We start from the raw sequence: 10,896 nt of genomic DNA, 5'->3' as shown, positions 1-10,896 counted from the left end.
AGGATGAAAATCCTCTTGAACATCAGGCGATCTTGTTCATTTTCAACACTAATACTCATCAGTCAGATTCTTTAGAGTCTTTCCCTGGAATCTTCTAAAAATCTGTTTGTTCTCTTCAAAAAGTTCCTTATAACTCACTTTCTCAGGAAATAAATCTCCTACAAAAAAGAAAACAATTTAGACTGCAAATCACTTAAAATACGCTCAAATATCATTCATATACACCCAAATATCACTCATATACACCTATGTTTGTTTCTTGATTACATGATAGCAGAATAAGATATTACGAAGAATGGAAGTATAGAGGTTTTCTGTAATTAGTTGCCAGATGTATTGAGGCCAAGGGCAGCCCCTATTGTGCTGGGTTTAATTCTAAAGGAACCATAGGTTGTTTCGAGTTATTTTTGTCCAAATTAAAGGAGTTAGCCAACTTCTTTAATAGTTTGTGATGCACCCTCATCGGCGGGATATGCATCAGTCTACCAAAACCTAATTCCCGAACAATCGCTTTTTTTGCCTCGCTCATATTTTCAAAATTTTCACTCAACAATCTGGTGGCACACTTCAAGTCTTTGGTTTGCTGTAAAAAAAAGCAAAATTAAAGTCATTAAAATAACATATATTTGTATTAGGAAAAATTGACTTGTTCTAAGACATATATTTATGCTTACATTGTATTTTTTCACCTTGGTTCTTGCTTGCCATTTTTACTGCAATGAAAAAAAGATGTTGTCAATAGATAAAAAATACACCCAAAAATCGGAGACATACACCCAAATATCAGTCAGATACACCCAAATATCAGCCACATACACCCAAACCCAGTCCCATAAACATTTTGTTTTTTCAATGAAATCAGTTCAAAATCATATTCAATTCAACCAAACATGTATAAAATGACACTACAAGGTCAAGCACAATTAGAACAGTACCAGTTAGACTTCAAAACTCCTAATATATATATATATTAGTCCCATACACCTCTATATTTTTTGGATTATATGACATTATATGAGTTCAAAAAGATATTTAAGTTCAAAATGCCACTAGAAGCAACAATCGCATACCAAGTCCGACATATTCACCCAAAAATCTTCTATATACACCCAAAAATTATTTAGAAGAGGAAGAGTCTTTCATCCCTACTTAAAAAACATGTAAACATGCACAAAACATGTACCAAAACAGATCAAAACACACGTTAAAGCATTCACTAGAAGTACGTAAAATAGTGTAAACGAAGAACAGTGTCATCAGAACGGTAATATGAGATCTAAACCAAGAACAGTGAAACAGAGAGAGAAATACTTACGATATAGTGCTTCGATTTCATAAAATAAAAATGTGAAATACCTAGAAGAACAGTAAAATAGTACTTTGAATAATATTTCTTCATTCTTTCTGGTGATTTTTTATGGAGATTTGTATATTTTCTTCTTGATTTCTTCTACTTTTTGCGAGGAGTTGGAAGGTTTCTTCAGAATCGTAGTTTGTTACGAACGTGGCTTGAATCTTGACGGTTTGGATTTTGATTGAGGAAGAAGAGGAAGAGTCTGTCATAATGAGCGTGTTTTGGAAAAACGCAACGGTTGATTAAGGCGCGTGCGTTTACGCTCGATTGTAGAGGAGTGTAGTGCGCGTGTTTTTTCTTAAGCTTGGGCTGACTTGTATAGCTTGTAAGCCAAAAAGGCTTGTATGTGTAGCAAGCCTGTTGGTTATATACCTGTGTTAAATAATTCTATATAAATTGAATTTAATTAAATCAAATTATATCAATACACATAAATCAAATCAATTAAATTCGATTTACATTTTTTATTAAATCGAAACAACTAAATTTGATTTATTAATAAATTTTTTTTAATAAATCAAAACAAGTAAGTCCGATTTACTTGATTTTATATCACCATGTATAAAACGAATGAAGTAGAGAACAAAAACGTTTGAAGATTGAAGTTAAGACAAAAACGTAGAGAACAAAGAGCAAAAGAACAACTTTATAAATAAAGTAGGACTCACTCTTTCTTCCCTTTACTGTTGCTAATAAAAAAATCTTATCAATTCCCACAATCAAAATTTTCATATCAAACTTTATCTCTCTGGCGCACGCATTATGTTAACTATTTAATCTTAATATTTTTATATAATTTTTGAAATACATTAAATATGTAACTATATTCTTTTGGTTTGGAATTTAAAATTCAAATCTTATTTTCAGAACTCAACTATCTAATCAACCTACTTCAAAATTTGAAATCACATGAAGGAATAAATTTTTTAAAAATATTATAAAGTTGAATCTGGTTCTTAAAGGATTTCAGAAGTATATTTCAATTTAGTGATCTCATTGCACCGTGCAAGAAGGTATACATTTATAAAGTTTGGCCTTCAAATTGTCTAATTACAAAAGGGCTAGTTGGACCATGTTAATTGATAATCAATTATAACTTTTTGATTAATTTTTTGAAAAGATTAATTTTTTTATTTATAAAAGAGAAAAGGATAAATAAGTCCCCAACCTTTTAAGTTTTTGACAAATACATCTCTAATAAAATTTAAATACAAAAAGATCCGTGACTTTAAGAAATGGAGGACAATTTAATCCTTCCGTCCATTTACCTCTCATACACCAAACGGAACTGGCTGACGTGGTTGAAACGATGTCCAAGTGTCCGTTACGGTGCCACGCTGGAAGGGGGATAAAGTTCGAGGACAAAAATGTCCCTACTTATGAAAATGATGTCGTTTTCAATGTTAGCCAATTCTTATTAAAAATCCTTTGGCAAGAGAGAAATCACCATAGACTGCCCTAACCCCTTCATCAAGCCAGAGCTTCCTTCCTTCCGAAACGAAACCGAAGCGTTATCGAAGAAGGTGGAGTCGGAAAAATGAAGTGTGTATGCTGAAGAAGTTCAGTCATCAATCAAGGTTAGTAAATCCACAACGTTGTTGAGTTTTTCGTGTTAGGGTTCTATTTAGTGTAGGGTGCAATGCATGTAAATGCAATGTGCCATAGTTGCTCTCTGTTTCAGTTTTGTTGAGAAAAGTTATTGTGTCTTCATTTTAAAGGTTTTTATGGTTCTGAGCATTGTGAGTTGATTTTTTTTTTGTTAAAAAGTTATAGATGACTGATAGATATGTGATTTCTATTTTTCACCATGGAGTAGGGGTGCTCATGGATCAGATGCGATCTGCATATTAACAGTGTTTATCCGAATCCGATTCGAAAATTGCGGATATGGATCCGATCCGCTAAGCTATTGGATCGGATTGGATCCAATCCACACACTAATTGAATCGGATTGCAAATTTTGTGTAGGTATCCGCATATCCGCGTATCCGCAAAAATAAAGAAATAAATAAGTAAATATTCTTTTTATGTTTTATTTCAACTAATAATTATCATATATGTTATATTAATTTATTATTTAAGAAAAGTATGTTTAATATTATTTTAAGAGTAAACATATTTAAAAGAATAGAAAAATAAAATTTATTGATATTTTTTAATAAAAATAAGCTTTTAAAAATATTTTTGTGTTTTACGGATATATCTGATATCCGATCTGATCCGCAAATATGCGGATCGGATCGGATCTAAACTTAAAAACTGTGGATATTGGATCCGATCCGATGATTTTAGTGTGGATTGGATCGAAAATTTAGCCATATCCGATCCAATCCGATCCGCGTTCACCCCTTGCATGGAGAAAAGTTTGTGAGGAATGATGATGTGGGACTTGTTTATGTGAATGAAAAAGTAGAAAATTTTCTAGAAATGGACATAGATTTTATCAACTTTGGCGATTTGGTGAAGTTATATGAGGGTTTAGGATATCCTGGCTACAAGGCAATATACTGGTTTGATAGTACGGCAAGTGATATTGAATCTGGGCTTCATCGTTTAATAGAGGATAGTGGGATTCGTGAATTGTGTGACAATTTGATTAGGAATGATGAAAAAGATGAGTTCTATATTTACTTTGATCATCTTGTTAATGAACCTGAGTATGTAGAGGAAGTAGGAGCTGGGAATGTAGGAACTGGAATTGGGAATGTTAAATGTATAGAGCTAGATGACATCTGTGATAAACTGATGACATCGTCCTCTGATGACGGCTATGAAATCACAGAGGATGAACCTTATAAACCTCCACTTCCAGGGTATGATAATGACAGTGATGATGATGAGAGCAGTGGAGAAGAGAAGCAGACCAAAAAGAAGAGACATATAGCTTACAAGAAGAAAAAAGTGGCTGCAGCAAAGAGAAAGGTGGAAGCAAACAAGAAGGATCCACAAAAGAGGAAGGCTGCATCATAATCATTTCTATATCATTGCATATGCTGTTGTCGGATTAGAAACAAAAGAATTGGTGAAAATAGTTTTTGACGCTCTTACAAGAAGATATAGGAAATGCAAGTGTGCACGAATGGAATTTTATGTCGGATCAACAGAAGGTTAGTAATTTGGTTGTTATGCTTATATTCCAAATCCCATTGTTGTATTGGAATTTAGTTAATTTGTTTAAACCTGTGATTCTGAAATTTGATTCAGTTTTTTTCTGCTATTGTTCATACAATAATTTTCTGAAATTTGTGGTTCTGAAATTTAGTTTAGTTTGTTGCTATTATTGTTCATGAAATTTAGTTAATTTGTTTATAGTTGTGGATCTGTTATTGTTCAACTAGTTACTTAATTTGTTTATGCTTGTGGTATGGTATTGTGCAATGTTCAGGACCTACTTGAGGCAATAAAAGATGTGATGGGAGATGCACCACATCAAAATTGTGTGATGCATATGTGGAAAAAATTTATGAACCATTTTAAGGATATGCAACTTAGAGATGTGGTTTGGAAGTGTACAAATTGTTTAACCCCCTGAGTTTGTAGAGACCATAGAGAAACTTAAGAAAATTAATGAGGAGGTATGGGAGTATCTTACAATATTTGATCCAAGGGTATGGGTAAAGGCTTTACCTTAACCAGGGGCCGAAAGTTGATTCTCTCACAAATAATATGTGTGTATTCTAGAATGCTAAAATAGGTAAGTATAGAGTAAATCCCATTCTTACAATGTGTGAAGACTTACGCTGTTATATCATGAGGAAGACGACGAAGCATATCACACTACTATCAGCATATCCTGAAAAATTTGTCCCTGTTCAGCAAAAAAGACTTGGCCGAATGATCAAGCCCAATAATAGATGGAATGTAGAGTGGATAGGTGACAGTAAGAGAAAGCGGTTTGAAGTGAATCGCAAGACATCAAAAGCTGATGTCGATTTGATTAAGCATACTTGTTCATGCAATATGTGGCAACTAATAGGTTGACTTAGTTTCACTTTGCTTAGTAATTTGTTAATTGCCAAATGTATTCTAAATTTGTCTGTTTTATCTGATTGTTGCACTCCAAGAATGCTTTGTGTTCATGCCATTGCTGCTATCAGGAAGTGACATGACAAACCCAAAGATTACATGTACAAATGGCTTTGAATGGAGTCCATCTATCTCTCTTATGCACACTCTATCTAACTGGTTTTCAGTGAAGAGTATTGGCATAGAACTGGTTACATCAAACCAGGTCCTCCACTCATCAAGAGGCCGATTGGTAGGCCAAAGGTGCATAAAAGAAAGAAGGATCCAGTGGAGGATTTGATTCAAGGGGACAAGGTAAAGAAGACATTTCGTGTAATATGTAGTAAGTATAGAGAGAAGGGTCACAACTACAAGACATGCAAGGGAGCATCATCTAATCCTAACTGGAAGCTTAAGACCAGGAAACCAAAACAGCCTAACTCAACTAGTCAATCACTTGCTGAACTTCCATTGTCCTAATCAGCTCCTGTACCTAAGGTAATTCACTTAGTGGGATTAATTTGACTTCATTACAAAATTTAAAGGATTTATGTGTCTTCATTAATAAACTTAATGGATTTATATGTCTATATAAAAAAATCTTGAAGGATTTATATGTCTTCATTAAAGTTCTTGAAGGATTTATATCTCTTAAAATACTATTACAGCATGACTTGTTTGTACATCTTCATTTGGTGCAGGTTGGCCCGAACACTCCAACAATTCCACCTCAAGGTTTACCAAGCCCATCAGTTGCACCAACTCTTCCAACTCTACCACCAGCTGCACCAATTCTTCTAATTCCAGGACCAGCTGCACCAACACAAACTACTCTAAGACCAGCTGCACCAACCAAGACAAGGGTCCAGACTCGTTTTAAAGCACCAGCTCAATTTAGGCCAAAACAATCAATCATCAGACCAATTGCACCAGTACCAAGTCACACTTGAGTTACTCCACCAAATTCAACAAATGTGACAACAACATCAATCGGAGGAGTATCAAAGGAGACCCTAATAGCAGCAAGTAGTCCCACAATAAGATTGTTCAAGTTTGTACCAAATTCAGGCTTCAAAAATCAAAGAAAGTGACATAGTTGTTCCTAACTTATTTTGGAAACAAATATTAATTTTTTGATGACCTATTTGGTTGTAATAATATTGAAAAACTTCCTTTTAGCCAATTTAATTACTTTTGGAGTTAGTGCTTTGAAAAACTATTTGATACATCTGTTACATTTTCTTTTTGCCATACTTGATTTTGTTATGGTATGGTTGTTTAATGTTATAGCCCTTGACTATGTTATGGTTTAGGTTGATTGAATGGATTATGCTTGTTTAATGTTATAGCCCTGGAATATGTTATGACTTCTTTTTGTCTTAGGTTGATTGAATAAAAATAAATATATTAATTTACAAATATTGTATGCAACATAATTTAGATAGATAATTCAAACCTTCATTCTTTCATTCATATTAACCAAAATATTCAATAGATATAGTTCACTAAAATCTACATTTTTTCTCTCACATTTTTCATACCCTAAATAAACAAACACAAGCAACTACAACAATTAAGGCTATAACTATGACACAAAAGTTATTGATTTTTTTGTTCTCTAGGTAAACTATTCTTTGTTCTAGATCAGCAACCATGTTTTCCAATTCTTTTTTTTTTTTTTTTTTTGTATTAATGTAAAAAATTGGCTAAAATGATAACAATATATAAAGTTTGAGTATTTGAACAATGAAAATTAACAAATACTCAACTTCATCCACATACATAAAAAATTGCGAGCTTACCTTGAAGAATGGGCATCCAAAAAATAACCTATAACCTATGGTGTTTGTTTTCGACATGTAAAATATGTCATACACCTCGCAGAAGCATTTTGGGACAACACCATCTTTCTCATCCCAGCTTGCACCGAACATGGAGTCGCATTTCCAACTGTGCATTTGTGTCGTTCGCCATCTCCACCTCTGCTTCGTCTCGTGCTTGAGGAGCATCCATCACTGGCCATCAATCTAATTAACACCACCATGAACAACTATGATCAGCTATTGCATACGCTATTTCTCTACCCAATTTAAATCTCATTAGGGCTAACATTGAAAACGATGTCGTTTTCATCAGTAGGGACTTTTTCGTTCTTCAAATTTTATCCTCCTTTCAGCATGGCACCGTAACGGACACCTGGATACCTGGACATTGTTTTAACTACGTCAGCTATTTCCGTTTGGTGTATGAGAGACAAATGGACGAAAGAATTAAATTGTCCTTCATTTGTTAAAGTCGGAGATCTTTTTGTATTTAAATTTCGTCAGAGATGTATTTGTCAAAAACTTAAAAGGTTAGGAACCTATTTGTCTTTTTTTTATTATAAAAAAAAGTATTTAGCATTAGTATTAAAAGACAAAAATATCTTTTTATCTTTAAGTTGTTTAATTGTATTATAATTATAATTAAAATTAAAATTTTTCTTATAAAATATTAAAACTCCAGTGGGGTATAATGATGACAGTGATGATGAAGAGAGCAGTGGAGAAGAGAAGCGTACCAAAAAGAAGAGAAGTATGACTTACAAGGGAAAAAAAGTTGTTGTAGCAAAGAGAAAAATGAAAGAGAACAAGAAGGATCCATTAAAGAGGAAGGATGCACCAAGGAAGAATAGATCGAATATTGGTGAAAAAAGACCCAATGTACAACCAAGTGTTGGGCCCAGTGTAGACCAACGAGCTGGGCCTTCATTGAAAACTGGTGGGCCTAGTAATAGGCCTACTGTACACTCAAGCTCCACTGATTCAGAGTATGACTATGAATACCATTCAGAGGATTTGCATACCCCTGTTTCTTCTGATGAAGAAGCTGAAAAGTAACACTGGCCCAAGTTCAATGATGAGTATGGATTTGGAGAAGGCCACTTTGAAGTAGGCACCAAGTTTGCAACTCTTGATGGTTTTAAAGAAGTGGTGAAGGACTTGTTCATATCTGAGGGTAGGGAGCTTCAGTGGATTAAAAACTATAAAGAAAGGGTTCGGGTGGATTGCAAAGGAGAAGAATGTCCATGGGTTGTACATATATCCTACAATAATTCTCTTAGGTGCTTTCAGGTTAAAACTTTTAAATATGAACATACATGTGCAAGGGACATGGGCAGTAATGCTGCTACCAACACTGGCTGAGCAAGAAAATTGAAAAAAAGGCTAGCTATCCATCCTCAGATGACTAGGAAGGAGGCTAGTAATTTTTTGAAAGATGATTTTGGCATAGAACAGGTTATATCAAGTCAGATCCTCCACCCATCAAGAGGCCGATTGGTAGGCCAAAGGTGCATAAAAGAAAGAAGAATCCAATAAAGGATTTGATCCAAGAGGACAAGGTAAGAAAAACATTTCGCATAACATGCAGCAAGTGCGGCGAAAAGGGTCACAACTACAAGATGTGCAAGGGAGCACCATCTAATCCTAACTGAAAGCCTAAAACCAGGAAATCAAAGCACCAGAATTCAAGTAATCAAGCACTAGTGGAACTTCCATTATCCCAATCTGCTCCAGAGCCTGAGGTAACAAAGCACTTGAGGATTTAGTTGTCTTCGTTATGAATGATGAAGGATTTATGTGTCTTTAATAGAAAAGTTAAAGGATTTATATGTCTTCATTATAAATGTTGCAGGCTGGCCAGAATATACAACAGGCAACTCTAGGTGAACAAGCACACGACACTCCAATGGTCCCAAACTAAGCCTTACCATGTCCATCAACAACTCCAGCAAGACCAGTTGTACCAACAGAAACAACTCCAGCACATACAACATCATTCAGCCAAGCACCAATCAAGATAATAAATCAGACTCATTCCAAAGCACCAGCTAAATTTAGATCAAAGCAACCAATCAAAAGGCCACCTGCACTAACTACAACTCAGACTCAAGTTGCTCCACCAACTTCAACAAGTGTGACAACAAAATCGAGTGGAGGAGTATCAAAGGAGACCCTGGCAGCAACAAGTTGTGCCACAACAGAAATGTTCAAGTTTATACCAAATCTAGGCTTCAAGGACCAGAAAAAGTGACGTGCTTGTTCCTGACTTATTTTGGAAACAAATATTAGTTTTTTGATGCAATATTTGGTTGTAATACATATTGAAAAACTTTCTTTTAGCCAATTTAGTTGCTTTCGAATTAGTATTTTGGAAACCGAGAGTTGATATACCTGCTACAGTTTCTTTTTCCAAACATTATTATATTACGGTATGATAATATTCCTATATTATGGTTTAGGTTGAATGAATGAATTGTATGAATGAATTATATATGGTTTGTTTCTGGCTTAGGATCATTGAATGAAAATAAACATTAATTTACATGCATTCTATATCTGTTTCAAGGCAACAAGATATGGATAATTCAAATCTTCATTCTTTCATTCATATTGACCAAAATAATCAACATATATAATTCACTACAATCCACATTTTTTTTCATATTTTTCATACCCTAAATAAACAAAGACCAACAACTACAACAATTAAGCCTATAACTATGACCTAGAAGTTACTGCTTTTCTTGTTCTCTAGGTAAATTAAACTTTGCTCTAGATCAGTCATTTTGTTCTCCAATTTTTTCTTTCCAAAATATTCTTCAACATCTAAGCTCTGATTGTCATCCAATTTTTTTGTTTGCTCCATGCATCCAATTCTTCCAATGTGGTTATCAACCCACACAAAGAATTTATAATGTGGTTGTTTCACCTAAATCGATTCGAATACAATGAAAATGTGTTGGTAACAAATACTCAACTTCATCCACATACATAAAAAATTGCGAGCTTACCTTGAAGAATGGGCATCCAAAAAATAACCTATTCGCGTTGGTGTTTGTTTTCGACATGTAAAATATGTCATACACCTCGCAGAAGCATTTTGGGACAACACCATCTTTCTCATCCCAGCTTGCACCGAACATGGAGTCGCATTTCCAACTGTGCATTTGTGTCGTTCGCCATCTCCACCTCTGCTTCGTCTCGTGCTTGAGGAGCATCCATCACTGGCCATCAATCTAATTAACACCACCATGAACAACTATGATCAGCTATTGCATACGCTATTTCTCTACCCAATTTAAATCTCATTAGGGCTAACATTGAAAACGATGTCGTTTTCATCAGTAGGGACTTTTTCGTTCTTCAAATTTTATCCTCCTTTCAGCATGGCACCGTAACGGACACCTGGATACCTGGACATTGTTTTAACTACGTCAGCTATTTCCGTTTGGTGTATGAGAGACAAATGGACGAAAGAATTAAATTGTCCTTCATTTGTTAAAGTCGGAGATCTTTTTGTATTTAAATTTCGTCAGAGATGTATTTGTCAAAAACTTAAAAGGTTAGGAACCTATTTGTCTTTTTTTTATTATAAAAAAAAGTATTTAGCATTAGTATTAAAAGACAAAAATATCCTTTTATCTTTAAGTTGTTTAATTGTATTATAATTATAATTAAAATTAAAATTTTTCTTATAAAATATTAAAACTCCAG

General features: G+C 34.2%; 1 protein-coding gene across 1 annotated transcript; it reads right to left on the bottom strand.

Annotated features, from left to right (window-relative positions):
• On the bottom strand, positions 9,908–10,349 carry LOC107641268. Its single transcript, XM_016344763.1, has 2 exons — positions 10,194–10,349; positions 9,908–10,111 (listed from the first exon to the last, which is right to left on the bottom strand). Exons 1-2 carry the CDS (start codon positions 10,347–10,349, stop codon positions 9,908–9,910), a joined length of 360 nt encoding a protein of 119 aa, XP_016200249.1.

The sequence above is a fragment of the Arachis ipaensis genome, chromosome B05 (genome assembly GCF_000816755.2).
Source record: "Arachis ipaensis cultivar K30076 chromosome B05, Araip1.1, whole genome shotgun sequence".
In the NCBI taxonomy this organism is placed as follows: domain Eukaryota; kingdom Viridiplantae; phylum Streptophyta; class Magnoliopsida; order Fabales; family Fabaceae; genus Arachis; species Arachis ipaensis.
Note: the sequence above shows the minus strand (reverse complement) of the source record. Positions and strands in the feature narration are given on the sequence as shown.

What these genes read in the sequence shown, in the direction of transcription:
- LOC107641268 (XM_016344763.1), bottom strand. Translation starts at nt 10,349, where the DNA reads ATGCACAGTTGGAAATGCGACTCCATGTTCGGTGCAAGCTGGGATGAG. An exon ending in TTGGATGCCCATTCTTCAAG is followed by an intron (nt 10,112 to 10,193) that starts GTAAGCTCGCAA and finishes GAATCGATTTAG; the next exon opens with GTGAAACAACCACATTATAA.